Source organism: Carcharhinus amblyrhynchos, chromosome 5 (assembly GCF_965287045.1).
Source record: "Carcharhinus amblyrhynchos chromosome 5, sCarAmb.v2.hapA, whole genome shotgun sequence".
NCBI lineage: Eukaryota > Metazoa > Chordata > Chondrichthyes > Carcharhiniformes > Carcharhinidae > Carcharhinus > Carcharhinus amblyrhynchos.
In genome coordinates, this window is record NC_137328.1 from 117,714,600 (window position 1) to 117,732,693 (window position 18,094).

At 43.9% G+C, this 18,094-nt stretch overlaps 1 protein-coding gene across 2 annotated transcripts in view; it reads right to left on the reverse strand.

Annotated features, from left to right (window-relative positions):
* galntl6 (polypeptide N-acetylgalactosaminyltransferase like 6) overlaps nt 1-18,094 on the reverse strand; it is a 1,196,842-nt gene that overhangs the window by 208,558 nt on the left and 970,190 nt on the right. For both annotated transcript variants that reach the window (XM_080189755.1, XM_080189754.1), the window contains one exon: nt 16,113-16,298. In XM_080189755.1, coding sequence (XP_080045881.1) covers nt 16,113-16,298 — 186 coding nt within the window. The remainder of the gene's footprint in view (nt 1-16,112; nt 16,299-18,094) is intronic.

The following is an 18,094-nucleotide window of genomic DNA, read 5'->3' on the forward strand; positions in this document are numbered from 1 at the left end:
ATAATAAAGGGACATTTCAGAATACACATATCCCAAAGAGAAAGAAACATTCCAAGGCAAGGACCTGTCATCAGTGTTAAACTTAAAGAAAAAGTGTATATTTGTGCACAGACAAGCAGTAGGCCAAGAATATTGTAAAGAATATAAAGAACATCAAAGAATGATTAAAAGATTGATAAGGAAAGAAAAACTAGAGTACAAGAGAAAGTTGGCCAGTGACACAAAGAAGGATGGTAAGAGTTTCTTTAGATATTTCAGTAAGAAATGAGTAAATAGAGTGTGTGTTGGTCCCATAGAAAGTGTGTCTGGAGAATGGAAAGTAGGGCAATGGTGGATGAAAGTGGGAAAAACGTGCAAACTCTGCACAGATAGTGACCCAAGCTGGGAGTTGAACTCAGAGCACTGGCGCTGTGAGGCAGCAGTGCTAACCACTGTGCCACACTACTTAAATAATTTAATTCGACCTTGCATTGAAAGCTTGTCTCAGTAATAGTGATCAAGAAATTATCATTGATTGTCCTAAAAAGCCACTCGATTTTTTAGGGAAAGGACCACCCATTACTTGGTTTAAAAGTAAAAGTCACCATAGTCCCAGATGACCATAGGTTGCTCTCCTCTTTCAGGGGGAGAGAGTTGATTGGCTGTGATTTAACCTGAGGATCACTACATCTCAGGTGAGGGGCAAGGTCGAGATGGCAGGACCTTTTTGAATGACCTCAGCCGGTACAAGAATTGAACCTACGCTGTTGGTGTTACTCTGCATCACGAATCAGCCAGCTGAGCTAAGTGACTCCCTCTCTAGTCTGGCCTACATGTGACTCCAGATCCACAGCAATGTGGTTGACTCTTAACTGCTCTCTGAAATGGCCTAGCCACCCACTCAGTTCAAGGGCAATTCGGAATGAGCTAAGGCCTAAGACTCCGTGCACCTCTGCTATACAGAATCCCAAAGCAAACAAAATGTTTGCCTTGCCAATGACACCCACATCCTATGAAAAAATAATGAAAAATGTTGGAAGCGTGACCGTGCGTGATGAATTCAGGGAGATCGACAATGATGTATTAGCTGAGTACAGGTGAGGCAGACTCACCAGTTCCACAAAGGCCCAGCACAGATCTTGCCATGAACCATAAACCGGCTGCAGTACGTGGCCTTCAGGGATCACAGAGCCTGCTCATAAAGGGATTGTCATCAGAGCAGGATTGACTACGTTGTCTCCATCAGATCGCTGGGTTGTGGGAACAATCCTCAGGGTTGCCACCAATATCCAGATTGAGCAGCCAGAGAAGACAGCTCACGTGCTGTCTGCAATCTGTTGTTTCTGCTGATTAACTTGTCTTAAGTCACAGGAACGTAGCAAAACAGAAACAGAGCAGCAGGAGCTGGCCATTCGGCCCTTCGTTAACGCTCAGACATTTAATTAGATCATGGCTGATCTTCTATGACAGTGCCAGCTTCCCTTGCTATCCCTATATACCTTAATGTCATTAATATCTAGAAATCTATTGCTCTCTGTCTTAAACATACTCATGTCTGATTCTCCACAGCCCCTGGTGATACTGAATTCCAAAGCTTGCCACCGCATGAATGAAGAAATTCTTCCTCATCTCAGTCCTAAATTGTCTACCTCTTATTCTGAGACTGCATCTTTTGGTTCTACCATCCTTCCAACCATGAAAACATCCATTCTGCAAATACCCTGCTGAGCCCTGTCAGGATTTTACGCAGTTCAGTGAGATCACTTATCATTCTTCTAAACTCAAGAGATTACAGGTCCAGTCTACCTAATCTTTCCTCATAGGACAGTCCCACCATCTCAGGGATTAGTCTGGTGAATCTTCATTGCACTCCGTCTATGGCCAGTACATCAAAACAAAAACTGCACACAATACAAGTGTGGTCTCTCTCACTGAGGCTCTTTACAATCGCAGCAAGACTTCCTCACTTCTGTACTCAAATCCCCATGCAATAAGGGCTAATATAACATCTGCTTTCCTAATTGCCTATTGCACCTGCATGTTCGCTTTCATTTACAAAGCCCCTTTGGACAGCAACACTTTCCAACTTCTTGCCATTTAAGAAATACCCTGCATTTCTGTGGGTAAATTCACATTTTTCCACATTATATCCCATCTGCCATCTTTCTGCCGACTCCATTCAGTGAATCTTTCACTCTTAGGCAGAAGGATGGAGAAATAAGCAGCAGCAATAAACAGTACCATAAAGAGAAATGGTCAGCAACAAACTACATCATCAAGGTTGATATTCAAGATCTCCGTGTCCATTAGAGTTCACAATGCAATTCAGTTTCATCAACATGGTAGTTTGTTACTCTCTATTGTCCAAGCATGCCTTTAATTCTACAGCCTGTCATTGTTTCTGTTCACTTATTGCTTCATAAAACTGAATTTAACTCTAAACCACTGATGTGTCCATTGAGGATTTTCACATGGGGGCATGTGATATAATCAGTAAATTAAAATGCAGTGATGAGGGCTTGCTGTTCATGACAGCTTGCAGCAAACTCCACAGAAATAAGCAAAGACGCAATGTGATGACATAGAAAAGCAGTAAACCATTCAGCTCCTTTGAGCCTGTTCCAGCTAAGATGTGAGTAAGCCAGTTGCAGTATCATGACATCCCTCCAAGATCTCTACCCTCCTCAAATTCTAACCCTTTGCATTTCCCCAATTCCATCATCAGTTGCCTAGGCCAGTGGTGGACAACCTGCAGCCCGGGGGATGGGTACTTGCAGCCTCTCTGGGTCCTGACTGCCGCCTATGAGACATTTAGTTGACCGTTGCCCATGCACAGGGTTACCACATTCCCCGGTCTCCATCCACATTGCTTTTTTCCGACCCGTATTTCTGAAATGATAGACACATAAATCAAGGGCAAGGTTTTTTTTTCATTTGTGGTAGATGGGCATCAATGATTGGCCAGCATTTGTTGCCCATCCCCAGTTACCTGAGGGCAGTTGAGAATCAATCACTTTGCTGTAGCTCTGGACTAGGTAAGGACGGCAGATTTTCTTCCCTCAAGGACACTGGCGAACCAAATGGGTTTTTTAATAATCAACAATGGTTTCATGGTCATTAGTAGATTCTTAATTCCAGATTTTTAAAAACTGAATTCAAATTCCACCATCTGCCATGGCAGGATTTGATCCCGGGTCCTCAGGACATTGGTTGAGTTTGTGGATTAATAGTTTGGCAATATTACCACTAAGCTATCGCCTAGTAGCAATGCTAGTGTGTGCTGCTGATTGCAAACAACATTGGCTGTGAGAGCTTTGTGGTCCCTCTGTGTTCAGTCAAGCATAAATATTTATTTTGTTTTTAACCACTTGAAGTTGTTGACAGATCTATTAACATATGAACGACTAAGCATTTCTTATAATTTGTTATGAAATATTTGGTGTATATTAAATGTATTTAATCTTAAGACGTAGACGTCTTAAAGACGTAGAAAGCTATTGACGTAGGAAAGGAAAGACGTAGAAGCTATTGAAAGGGTACAGAGGAGATTTACAAGGATGTTGCCTGGACTGGGAGGCATGCCTTATGAAGTTAGGTTGAGGGAGCTGGGTCTCTTTTCCCTGGAGAGACGAAGGTTGAGAGGCGACCTGATAGAAGTTTATAAAATGTTGAGAGGAATGGATAGGGTGGATTCTCAGAGGCTATTTCCCCGGGTTGAAATGGTCGCTACGAGAGGACACAGATTTAAGGTGCGGGGAGGAAAGTACAGAAGTGATGTTAGGGGTAAGTTTTTCACTCAGAGGGTGGTGAGTGAGTGGAATCGGCTGCCGTCAGTGGTGGTGGAGGCGAACTCGCTGGGGTCTTTTAAAAGACTTCTGGATGAGTATATGGGGTTTTATGGGATTGGGGGTTATAGATAGGTGTTGATGTGATCGGCGCAACTCGTGGGCCGAAGGGCCTGTTTGTGCTGTAGTGTTCTATGTTCTATGTTATTCATGGGGTCATGGTTGGTGAACAGGCCCCACTGTGAGAATGTGCAAGCTCCACACAGAAAGTGTCCCAAGGCCAGAACTCAACTTGGGTCCCTGATGCTGTGAGGCAGCTCTATACCACCCCGTCATCCAACTGTAAGGGTTATGTTTAAAATTCAGCTCTGCAGGCTGATGGTTTGTATGGGAAAACCTTCAAATTAGTAGCTGGAAGAACAACATGAGAGCTCATTTTAGACATGGAGTGTTTGTTTAAACTGAACAAATGCATTTATGTTTACTTAGGTTCCCCTGGCATTTCAGAATACAGCTTTGATTTGGTTGATTGACAGAGACAGAGTCATCTGGTTAATGGGAGGAACTAAGTTTGCAGGAAAGAAAGAGTTTCAGTTTCATTTTAAAATACAAATGGTTGCTGCCTGAGCTGCATGTAGAAAACAGTGTCTCTCCCTCTCGCTCTCCAAAGACTTTCTGAAAGCTCCAAACCTAGTAATCTAAGTTAAAGCAAGTATACCTTTGTTTTACTAACTTATGATAAAAAGAGGCTTGAGTCTATAAGAGAAATATTGCTTGATTAGAACTCATAGTAAAAAGTTAGCAGTTAAAAATGGTGTCCTGTCATTTTGAAGTATTGTTCAATTGTTAAAGGTTAAACTAATTCATTTGGTATAGCTAAACTGTGTTGTTAAATAAAATTTGTTCTGATAAAAACTTCCTAGCTTGTCAGTAGAATCATGCCTGGAATGAAACAGCTTATTCTGCCAAAAATAGAAACTTGTTGGGGTCTATTCTGACTTTACAACATACTTTGGGGCTTCTGATCAGTACCCTACTAATTGCCACCTTTGCTCTGTATTCCTTCAAGACTTTGGGTGAACAAAGTTCTAGCAATTTCAGAGCTCAAATTAGTAATGATGTGAATTTTCCATGGAACCCCTACATAGAATCCCTACAACACAGAGAAAGAACATTCAGCCCATTGATTCTGCACCAGATCTCAAAAAGATTATCTAGTTCTTTGAGGAGCTAACAAGGAAGTTAGTTGAAGGAGAGCCAGTGGACGTGATTTATTTAGATTCCCAGAAGATTTTTGTCAAGGTGCCGCGTACAACATTGTTAAATAAGTGCCCATGGTGTTAAGGCTAACATCCTGGCATGGATAGAAGATTAGTTAACTGGCAGAAGGCAGAGAGTGGGGGATAAAGGGGTCTTTCTCAGGATGACAGCTGGTGACATGTGGTGTGCCTCAGGGGTTAATGCTGGGACCACAACTTTTCACAATACGCATTAACAATTTGGAAGAAGGAAGTGAAGACACAAGGAAGTTTTCAGATGATGCAAAAATATGTAGAGAGACAGGAAGTTTTGAGGAAGCAGAGGGGCTGCAGAAGGATTTGGATAGGTTAAGAGAATGGGCAAAGAAATGGTAAATGGAATACAATGTGGAAAAGTCTGAAGTTATTCACTTTGGAAGGAGGAAAGGAGGCATAGACTATTTTCTAAATTGGAAAATGCTTAGGAAATCAGAAACACAAACGGAATTGGGAGTCATTGTTCAAGATTCTCTTAAGGTTAATGTGTTGGTTCTGTCGGCAGCTAGGAAGGCAAATGCAATGTTAGCATTCATGTCAAGAGGGCTAGAATACAAGAGCAGGGATAAACTGAGGAGAGACTGAGGGATTTGAGGTTGTTTTCGTTGGAAAGAAGGCGGCTAAGAGGGGACCTTATTGAAACATATAAGATGATCAAAGGTTTAGATAGGGTGGACAGTGATAGCCTTTTTCCTCGGATGGAGAAAGCTAGCACGAGGGGGCATAGCTTTAAATTAAGGGGTGGTAGCTATAGGACGGATGTCAGGGGTAGGTTCTTTACCCAGAGGGTGGTGAGGGATTGGAATGCCCTGCCTGCTGCAGTTGTAAATGCGCCTAGTTTGGGGGCGTTTAAGAGATCCGTGGATAGGTTTATGGATGAAAAGGGATTGGTTTAGGTTAGAGGGTCATTGCTTTTTAACTGGTCGGCACAACATTGTGGGCCGAAGGGCCTGTTCTGCACTGTAATGTTCTATGTTCTATGTTCTAAACTTCTGAGGCTGTATAAGGCTCTGGTCAGACCCCATTTAGAGTATTGTGGGCCATTTTGGGCCCTATGTCTAAGGAAGGGTGTGCTGGTCTTGGAAAGAGTCCAGAGGAGATTCACAAGAATGATCCTAGAATGAAGAGCTTGTCATATGAGGAACAGTTGAGGATTCCGGATCTGAACTGTTTGGAGTTTAGGAAGATCGAGGGGGGATCTTATTTAAACTTACAGGATACTGTGAAGCCTGGATAGAGTGGAAGTGGAGAGGATGTTTCCACTGGTAGGAAAAACGAGAACCAGAAGGCACAACCTCAGGCAAAAGGGACGATCCTTTAAAACAGAGATGAGGAGGAATTTCTTCAGCCACAGAATGGTGAATCTGCAGAAGGCTGTGGAGGCCAGGTCATCAAGTATCTTTAAAAGAGATAGATGGGTTTGTGATTGATAAGGGGATCAGGGACTATAGGGAAAAGTCAGGAGAATGGGATGAGAAAAATATCAGCCATGAATGAATGGCGGAGCAGACTCGATGTCTTATGGTTTTACCCAGGGCCACTCCCCTGCTCCTATCCATGCAACCTCATGCATTTGCCATAGCCAATTGACATAATCTACACATCTTTGGACACTCAGTCGAAATTTAGCACGGTCAATCTATCTAACCTATAATTAGAAAAAAGAACAAAGAGAAGTACAGCATAGGAACAAGCCCATCAGCCCCCCAAACCCATGGCAATTATGATGCCCTAATGAAATTAAAGACAATCTTCCTGCCCTTACTCGGTCTGTCACTCTATTCCCTCCCTATTCAGATGCCTCTTAAATGTTGCTGGTGTGACTACTTCCATCACATCCCCTGCAGGCGGAATCCATGCACCCACCACCCTCTGTGTGAAAAACTTGCTGAGCACATCTCCATTAAACTTTCCTCCTCTCACCTTGAACTGTGCCACCTTGCAATTGACACTTCCACCCTGGGAAAGAGCCTCTGACTATCCACCTCATAATCTTGTAGACCTCCATTAGTCTCCTCTCAACCTCCGTCTTTTCAGGGAAAACAATCCTAGTTTATTCAACCTCTCCTCTTAGCTCACATCCTGAAGGCCAGGCAATATCCTGGTGAACATTCTTTGCAATATCTAAAACCTTCCACGTAGTGGCAGTGTGGCAACCAGAACCGGAAACCGGAGCATCCGGGTGAAAACCACGCAGACACAGGGAGAAAATGCAAACTCCACACAGAAAGTTACCCAAATCCAGAATCACCCTTGGGTCCCTGGCACAGTGAGGCAGCAATGCTAACCACTATAAGAACATAAGAACATAAGAAATAGGAGCAGGAGTAGGCCACCTAGCCCTGCGAGCCTGCCCTGCCATTCAATAAGATCATGGCTGATCTGAAGTGGATCAGTTCCACTTTCCCGCTTTCTCCCCATAACCCTTAATTCCCTTGTCTATCAGAAACTTATCTACCCGTGACTTAAATATATTTAGCGAGGTAGCCTCCACCACTTCAACGGGCAGAGAATTCCAGAGATTCACCACCCTTTGAGTGAAGAAGTTCCTCCTCAACTCCGATCTAAACTGCCCGCCTCTTATCTTGAGGCTGTGCCCTCTAGTCCTGCTATCCTTTCTAAGCGGGAAGAATCTCTCTACCTCTACCCTATCCATCCCCTTCATTATCTTATATGTCTCTATAAGATCCCCCCTCAGCCTTCTAAACTCCAATGACCCACAGACCCAGTCTATTTAGTCTCTCTTCATAGGCCAACCCCCTCATCTCCGATATCAGCCTAGTGAACCTCCTCTGCCACTATGCCTTCACTATGCCACTACGTTGCCCAAAGGCATGTAATTATTATTGATAACAGTAATCATTACATGTTTAATTCCTACGAAGGTCAATAAATGCCTTTGAACCCTATTGATGGGAGGAATAACTTGTCGATCAGTACATACAATTCTCCATTCCATCATTAGTGGCCATTAAGAAGTTAGGCTCTTAACCTTAATATGCTCAGGTGAGAACAGAACCTCAAAAACGAAGGAGATAATCATCGACTTCAGGAAGTGTAGTGGAGAACATGCCCCTGTCTACATCAATGGGGACGAAGTAGAAATGGTCATAATCTTCAAGTTTTTATGTGTCCAGATCATCAATAACCTGTCCTGATCCCTCCAGGCAGGCACTATTGTTAAGAAAGACCACCAATGCCCCTACTTTCTCAGGAGACTAAGGAAATTTGGCATATCCACTTCAACTCTCACCAACTTTTACAGATGCACCATAGGAAGCATCCTTCCTGGATGTATCACAGCTTGGTATGGCTCTGTCTAAGACTGCAAGAATCTACTAAGGATCATGAATGAAGCCCAGTCCATCAGGCAAACCAGCCTCCCAATCACTGGCATTGTCTACACCTCCCGTTGCCTCAGGAAAGCAGCCAGCATAATCAAGGACTCCACGCACCCCGGACATTCTCTCTTCCATCTTCTTCCATTGACAAAAAGACACAAAAGTCTGAGGTCATGTACCAACCAACTCAAAATCAGCTTCTTCCCTGCTGCTGTCAGACTTTTGAATGGATCTACCTCACATTAAGTTGATCTTTCTCTACACTCTATGTACGACTGTAAGACTACATTCTGCACTCTCTTCTTTCCTTCTCTGTGAACGGTATGCTTTGTCTGTATAGAGCACAAGAAACAATACTTTTTACTGTTTAACACGTGAGACAATATTAAATCAAATCAAATCAATCAAATCAATAAAATATTTTTGTCATCCCTAACCTTCTGGTGAGCCAAGACAATTTTAAATTTTGTCCGAGAAATATAACAGACGGGTCTGTCAAGAAAGGGCAAAAGATTCCACAAGTTGGCTTGAAGTGATTTACGTCTGCGCTGTCACCCTTCAAAAACAATCTTTGTTCCATTTTACAGTTGATTTTAAGAGCTGGTTTTATGGTGAAGAGCAGCAATTGATCAGTCTGCATTCTGAGCTACTGACAGCAATAAATGAAACGGCGCAATGCAAGTATTTGCACCATGAATACTTAATATGAACCAGCTTGGGAGAAAATTGCTTCCATCGTGACTCCACTGAAACAGTCTGGGAGTGTACTTGGCCGTACCCCTCTGCACAGGAGGTTGGATGGCTAAGTATGAGATATTCCTGACCATGTTGTTGAGGCAAATTTTTGCCTGGGTTTCTTGGCTGTGACCTAGCTCATTATAAATGCTTATTTTTATTGCCCTGAAGGCTCTCGTGGTTATTGCAAATTGCCTTGATGTAATGGAATAAATTAATCGCCGTGGACACCATGCAATCGAGGCACTCTACACGCAGAAGGCTTCCCTGTTTTACAGGGCTGGATGGTTTACTCTTCATTGCTTGGATTTGGTCAGAAGGGTGGGAAACGTTCAGAGATACATCATTCCGTCTTATTTGGGAGGGGCAGGACAGCACGAGGCAACGTGGTTTGCATTCCCATGGACACAAGCGGACTGTTGAGCTAAAGGAGGTGGTCCGTTCCACCGGCCCGATCGTCTCACCAATCAAGAGACGCAATCCCAATTCCGAGAGGAGTGTGCCCTCCAAAAGTTTTCCCTTCAAAGAACAAAGAACAACACAGCACGGGAAACAGGCCCTTCGGCCCTAGGAGCCCGTGCCGCCATTTTAACATTGTGAGTTCCCTCTTCCACCCATGACCCTTGTCTACATTTATGGCACTCCTCATTGGAAACCAGATTGAGGGGAAACTAATTTAGGGACAATTTGTTACCCCAATCAGCCTAAGAGCACATCTTTGGGGTGTGGGAGGAAACCGGAGCACCCAGAGAAAACCCACGCAAGCACTAGAATCGCGATAGAGCCTCAGAAAGGAATGGCTGAGCAAGAGGGAGGTTATGGGGCCATTTCTGTATCGCAGATTATCTGCGGCACCCAGTATAACTCAGCATCAATATTCAGGGAGGGAGGGAGCACCACGACCAGTTTCGCAGCTTGTTTCATAGACTACAGATAGCACTGCTCTACAATCGGTTGGAAAAACATGGAGTGTGAGTTACCCAAAGTGTGGCACGGTGGTACTGTGGTTAGCACAGCCATGTTTGGCTGACAGCCCCACTGGGGAGAGTTGGGTGCTACCTTTACAGGTAGGAAAATGTGAGGGCCTTTATTGATAGAGCTGCTGGCTGAAGAATCATATATGTATGAAAATAACGGAAGAACTAAGAGCAGGAGTAGGCCATCTAGCCCCTCGCGTTTGCTATGCCATTTAATAAGATCATGGCTGATCTTTTCATGGACTCAGCTCCACCTACCCGACCACTCACCGTAACCCTTAATTCCTTTACTGTTCAAAAATTTATCTATCCTTGTCTTAAAAACATTCAATGAGATAGGCTCAACTGCTTCACTGGGCAGGGAATTCCACAGACTCACAACCCTTTGTGTGAAGAAGTTCCTCCTCAACACAGTCCCAAATCTGCTCCCCTTAATTTGAGACCATGCCTCCAGTTCTAGTTTCACCTGCCAGTGGAAACAACTTCCCTGCTTCTATCTTATCTATTCCCTTCATTATCTTATATGTTTCTATAAGATCTCCCCTCATTTTTCTGAATTCCAATGAGTATAGCCCCAGTCTACTCAGTCTCTTTTCATAAGCCAACTCTCTCAACTCCGGAATCAACCTAGTGAATCTCCTCTGCACCCCCTCCAGTGCCAGTATATCCTTTCTCAAGTAAGGAGACCAAAACTGTACACAGTACTCCAGGTGTGGCCTCACCAGCACCTTATACAGCTGCAACATAACCTCGCTGTTTTTAAACTCCATCCCTCTGGCAATGAAGGACAAAATTCCATTTGCCGCCTTAATTACCTGCTGCACCTGCAAACCAACTCCTTGAGATTCCTGCACAAGGACACCCAGATCCCTCTGCACAGCAGCATGCTGCAATTATTTACCATTTAAACATGTTCCCTCGCTTCCCAGCCATTAGTCTGGGTAGGGGATTGGTGGGGGTAAGGATATTGGCCTCACTTCTCCCTTTCCTTGTAATCTTTTCTAACCATGCAACATTCCAGTCTTTCTGCTCATCTAATTCTGATCTCTTGAGTTTAAAGTTTATTTATTTATTAGTGTTGCAAGTAGGCTTACATTAACACTGCAATGAAGTTACTGTGAAAATTCTCCAGTAGCTACACTCTGTTGCCTGTTCGGGTACACTGAGGGAGAATTCAGCATGGTCAATGTACCTAACCAGCATGTCTTTCGGTCTGTGGGAGGAAATCGGAGAACCCGGAGGAAACCCACGGAAACGCGGGGAGAATGTGCAGACTTTGCACAGACAATGCCTATCCCTAGTTGCCCTTGGAGGGCAGTTGACAGTCAACCAAATTGCTGTGGATCTGGGATTACATGTAGGCCAGATCAGGTAAAGATGGCAAATTTCCTTCCCTAAAGAACATAAGTGAACCAGATGGGTTTTTCCTGACAATCGACAATGGTTTCATGGTCATCAGTAGATTCTTAATTCCAGATATTTTTTATTGAATTTAAATTCCACCATCTGCTGTGGTGGGATTCGAACATGGGTCCCCAGAATATTAGCTGAGTTTCTGGATTAATAGTCTACTGATAATACCACTAGGCCGTCCCTCCCGTCCTCTCCTGTCATAGGGCCCAACTACTAGTCTAGGCTGCCCATCACTGGCCCAGGGTCTAAACTGTGCCTTCAATTGCCAAGGCCTTGAATTCCCTTTCCTAAAACCCTCCATTTTCTCCACCTTTTCTCATTAAAAGCCACTGCTCTGCCCAAGTTCTTGGTTGCCTGTCCTAATATGACTCGGTGTCATTTTTAGTTGGACGTTACCCTTGCAAAGCACATGGTGCGTTTTTCTGTAACCTAAGGGTGTCATATAAATGCAAGTTGCTTTATGTTCTTGACATATTTCCTCTTCAAACAGGATCTCACCAAATGTCACCAAGGTCCATTATATGCTCGTGAATCATTTGGAATTCAGAATGCCTGTAAACTTATTTCCCACGAGTCAGTGTCAAGTAACAGTGAATACGGGAGCCACGTCTTAGACGGGCCCTCAGGTTAAGTGGGGTCAATTGAAACAGGATGGGCCGTCCCAGGGAGAAGGTGGGATGGAGGTAATTTAAAATGGTGCAGGTGGAGAAAGAAGCAGCCTCTGTCGGGCGAAGGAGAAAGTCAAACAGGTCAGAAGATGAGGGAGTATTTTTTTATTAATTCATGGGACATGGGCATCACTGGCTGGGCCAGCATTTATTGCCCATTCCTAGTTGCCTGAAGACAGTTGAGAGTCAACCGCATTGTGTGGCTCTGGAGTCACATGTAGGCCAGACCCGGTAAAGATTGCAGATATCCTTCCCAAAAAACATGAGTGAACCAGATAGGTTTTTCCGACAATCGACAATAGTTTCATGGTCATCAGTAGATTCTTAATTCCAGATTTTCTTTACTGAATTTAAATTCCACCACCTGCCTTACACAGGATTTGAACCTGGGTCCTCAGAACATTAGTCAAGTCCAATGAGGGGCCAAATGGCCTCCATCTGCACTGCAGGATTCAATGATTCAATGATTAGCTGAGTTTCTGGATTTATAATCAAGTGATAATATCACTAGGCCATTGCTTTCCCAGGCAAAATGGAGGTGTGTGGGGGGGTTGGGGGGTACACAAAGGACAATTGTTTCAACAATGTTAAAATATAAATACAATGGACTGATGATAAGAAAACATAACTACATGCTTAAAGCATTATGAACGGGGTTAGAACAAAGAGCAAAGAATAATGCAGCACAGGGACAGGCCCTTCAGCCTACCAAGTCTGTGCTGATGCAGATATCTCTCTATTTTCTTGCCTCTAGGTGGTTCATATCCCTCCATTCCCTGCCTATTCATGTATCTATCCAGGTGCTTCTGGAATGTTATTACAGAATCTGCTTCCACCACCTCCTCTGGCGGTGAGTTCCAGGCATTCATCACCCTTTGTTTGAAAACTTACCCCTCACATCTCTTCTAAACTTTACCCCTCTCACTTTCAACCTATGCCCCCGAGTAATTGACCATTTGACCCTGGGAAAAAGACTTTGACTATCCACTCTATCCAAGCTTGTCTTAATCTTGTAAGCCTCATCCCCGACGCTCCACTGAAACCAATCCAAGTTTTTTCGATCTTTCTTCATAGGCCATACCCTCTAAACCAGGCAACATCCTGCTAGATCTCTTCTGCACCCTTTCCAATGCAATAACATCCTTCGGGTAGTGTGGCAACCTGAATTGTACACAATACTCCAAATGCATCTAACCAAAGATTTATACGGCTGCAACATGGTTTTCCAATTCCTGTACTCAACTCCCCGACCGATGAAGGCCAGCATGTCATATGCCTTCTTAACCACCTTGTCCAGCTGAGTTGCCACCTTCAGGGAACTGTGGATCTGCAGGCCTAGATCCCTCTGTATGCTAATATTTCTAAGGGATCCACCATTTACTGTGTACTTTCTTTCTGCAGTATACCTTTCAAATTGCATCATCTTCAATTTCTCTGGGTTAAATTCCATCTGCCATCTTCCAGCCCAGGTCTCCAGCTGATTTATATCCAGTTGTATCCTCTGACAATCCTCCTCACTATCCCTACTTCCCCAACTTTTGTACCACCTGCAAATTTACTAATTAGATCCCCAAGTTTTCCTCCAAATCATTTATATATATTGCAAATAACAGAGGACCCAGCACTGATCCTTGGGGAACATTGCTTGTCACAGACCTCCAGTTAGAAAAGTACCCTTCCACTGCTACTCTCTGCTTTCTATGCCCAAGCCAATTTTGTATCCATCTTACCAGCTCATCTCGGATCCCATATCACTTCACCTTTTGTACCAGCCAGCCATGAGGAACCTTATCGAAGACTTTATTAAAGTCTTCATTAAAGTCCACTGCCCTTCCCTGATCAATTTTTCTTGTCACTTCCTCAAAGAACTCAATCAAGTTGTCTGTATAGTGCGCAAGAAACAATACTTTTCACTGTATGTTAATACTGTGATAATAATAAATCAAATCAAATTAAAGAGTTTGTGAGACATGACCTCCCCTTTACAAAACCATGCTGCCTATCACTAATAAGCTATTCTCTTCCAACTGTGAGTACATGCTGTCCCTAAGCATCTTCTCCAATAATTTCTCCACTACTGACGTAAGGCTCACAGGCCTGTGATTTCCCAGATTGTCTCTTCTGCCTTCTTAAACAGAAGAGCAATGTTAGCTACTCTCCAGTCCTGGGGCTAAAGAGGATATAAAGATTTTGGCTAAGGCTTCAGCAATTTCTTCCCTTGCCTCTCTCAGTATTCTGGGGTAGACCCTATCTGATCCTGGGAACTTGTCCACCTTAATATTTTCCAAAACCTCCAATACCTCGTCCCCTTTTATCTCAATGTGTCAACAGGGTTGTGCGGGAGATATGGCTAGAAACAGTAGAGATAGACCCAAAAGCCTGCTTTTGCAGTTTTGATGAAAAACTGCGATAAAATATAAATGAAAGTCAAATACATGTACAAATGTCAAAGTTTACAACTTAATACTTGACTACATACTCTTATACAGGGAGGTAAACTGTACCTCAGCTATGGAGGCTTTATATGTTACAGCATAGCTCCATGAATAGACCATTTAAACCCTCAAGCAGTTCCTGGCATTCAATAAAATCTTGGCTGCTTTGTAACCTAATTTCATGTGTCCAGTTATTCCCCACATCCCTTAATATCTCTGGATAACAAGATTTATCAATTCTAAATTTAAAACTGACATTTGATTTGAGAATCAATTGTCGTTTGAGAGTCCAAAGCTCCACCATCTTTTACATGTAGAATTGTTTCCGAATTGCACTCCTGAAAAGTCTGCTTCTAATTGTCATCCGATATCTAGCCCTAGATTCCCCAAGGGCAAATGGAGGCAAATTAATTGAATGGAGATCTGCATCTCAGTCTAGTTTTTTTTTTAATTCACTCGTAGGACATGGGCACTGCTGGCTGACCAGCATTTATTGCCCATCCCTAGTTTTCCCAGAGGGCAGTTGAGAGTCAACCACATTGCTGTGGCTCTGGAGTCACATGTAGGCCAGACCTGGTAAGGACAGCAGATTTCTTTCCCTAAGGGACATTAGCGATTCAGATGGGTTTTTCCGATAATGGTTTCATAGTCATCTGTAGAATCTAAATTCCAGATACTTTTTATTGAATTCAAATTCCACCAGCTGCCGTGGCGGGATTCAAACCCAGATCCCTAGAACATTAGCTGAGTTTCTGAATTGATAGACTAGCCGCAATACCACCAGGCCATCACCTCCCCTGGTATGGTTCAGTCTGTTGATATGGACCTGGGATGGCGAGATCGCACAACAATTGTATGGAGGGGTTACCCCCCATTTTGACAGCACCTTCTGACAGCTGAATGTTCAATTATCTCTATGATGGGGAACCATGTGATTCCGGTGTTAATATATGAGTGAGCTGTCCTTGATCTTTAAGCAAAATGTCTGTGTTATGCTGCTGCGTTGACCTAGGATCAGTTGACTTTGAGTTCCACTGGAGTCATGTCTGGAACTGTTCAGACCCCTCTACCTCCATGGCTGTGATATGTATGGGGCAGGGAGAGAAGCTAAAGGGCACTGCTTTTCAAATTCTTTCTTCGATGTGGGCTGTTCTAAGCGCAACAATCCCCTCTCTACCGCCCCCACCACCCCCCACCCCCCCCTCACTCATTCCTCCCTTTCCAAAGTCCCTTTAGGAACCACGCGTGGGATATTCTGGCCGCGATCGCCCCAGAACTGAAAAATCCTGGCTGAGGTCAATGGGCTTCTGCATGGTCCATCCCCAGCCGCACCACCCCCCCTGACTCACTATGGCTCCCAAAACGGACCAGATGGGAAAATTCCCCTCCACATTTGTACCCTGGGAAAGAATATGTTTGGATACAAGATAAATCACAAAGTTACGTGGGTTGTTGTGGTTAAGTGAATCCGGACTGTCACTTACCAAGCAGCGGCGGTAACCAGTTGACATTGGCCTCACAGTGCGAGTCCAGGAAGGTCAAAACTTCACCTTTGGCCACCGAAGCCCCCAGCAACCTGGTTCGGATCAGGCCTTCCCTCTTCCTGGTGCGCATGATCCTCACTTTTGGAAATCTGGCCATGTATTCCTCTAAGCGTTCTTTCAAATGTTCTGAAAAAAACAATAAAGAGCGAACATTTGAATGCTGTTTTGCTTATCCCTGATTGTGCAGATTTCAGGCAACTGATCAGAAAGGTAGAAGCTTTTTGCATGTTCAGAAGAGATTGGGTTCCTTTTGTTATACAGGCACATGCCAGCTTTCTCTCCTTATGTTCCATGCCCCTTTTCCAAAGCTTTTAGTTCCTTATTGGAACACGGTCCATTGCAGCTGGTCACTCTGCCACAATACCGTAGCTACTCTAATTGAAGCCACAAATAACATCCTATGTGACTGTCACCAAGGTATACTCTCCTCCTTCTTAACCTCACTGCAACACGTGACATGGTTGATCACATCCTCCTGTTGCAACAGCGCCACACCATCACTAAGCTGGGTAGGACTGTATTAGTCTGCTTCCTTTATCAGATCATGGTTAGGAGATTATCAGCACTTCTTTGCCCTGATGTTTCTTAGCCCCATCTTATTGGCACAGTTGTTAGCATTGCTACCTCAGAGCGCCAGGGACCTGGGTTCAATTCCCGGCTTGGTTCACTGTCTGTGTGGAGTCTGCATGTTCTCTTCATGTCTGCATGGGTTTCCCCCGGGTACTCCGATTTCCTCCCACAGTCTGAAAGACGTGCTGATTAGGTGGATTGGCCATGCTAAATTCTCCCTCAGTGTATCCGAACAGGTGACGGACTGTGGCGACTAGGGGATTTTCACAGTGACTTCACTGCAGTATTAATGTAAGTCTACTTGTCACATTATTAAATAATTTTAAACTTGTTTCTTAACTACAACAACCAAAAACACATTGGGTGGAATTTTCCAGCCTTTCCCACCAGTGGGATCTTCCAGTCCTGCTGACAGTGGCTCCCGGTGATGGGTTCCCTGGTGGCGGGACTGGCAAGCCATGCAAAATATAAGAACATAAGAACATAAGAAATAGGAGCAGGAGTAGGCCATCTAGCCCTTCGAGCCTGCCCCGCCATTCAATAAGATCATGGCTGATCTGTTGTGGCTCAGTTCCACTTTCCCGCCCTCTCCCCATAACCCTTAATCCCCTCTCTTATCAAAAACCCATCAACCCGCTTCTTAATATCATATATCATATCAAAATATCATAGACATTGATGGGATTTTGCTACTGGAAAACATGCCACAAGGAGGATGAATTAGGATATGCAGAGTAGAATTTTAGCTGACCTCAAGTTTAGGGAGTGTAGAATGTGGGTAGCTGGTGAGACATGTCTTCGAATAGTCAAAACTGCAGGGTCTCAGTAGCTGAAGAGCTGAGAACATGAATGAGGTCAGACGATAAACAGGGGTGGAAACGGGCAATCTTTTTCTGCTCATTGCAGATATACACAGCACCAGGGACCCAGGTTCACTTCCGGTTTTGGGTGTGTTATAATTCAGGTCAGGAACTCCAAAGTGTTTTATGAAGTCTGCTTGGATCTTAAGTTTTGCAATTTGAATTTGTCTGGGGTGAGCACGAGATGTCAACTGACCCACTAGGGACGGCTTACAAACAAAGTTTATTTAAGAATACAATTAACGGACAGCAATAACTTTTACCGATTACAACAAGAGAGAAAAACAACCACATCAGTTAGGACTGAGGTGGGGAGAAATTACTTCACTCAGAGGGTTGTGAATCTTCGTAATTTGCTACCTCAGATTCTCCATCATTGAATACATTTCAGGTTGGGTCCAATAGATTTTAGTCTCTCAGGGAATTAAGGGGTATGGGGAGAGGGTGGAAAAGTGGAGTTGAAACCCAAGGTAAGCCATGAACGGATTGAAT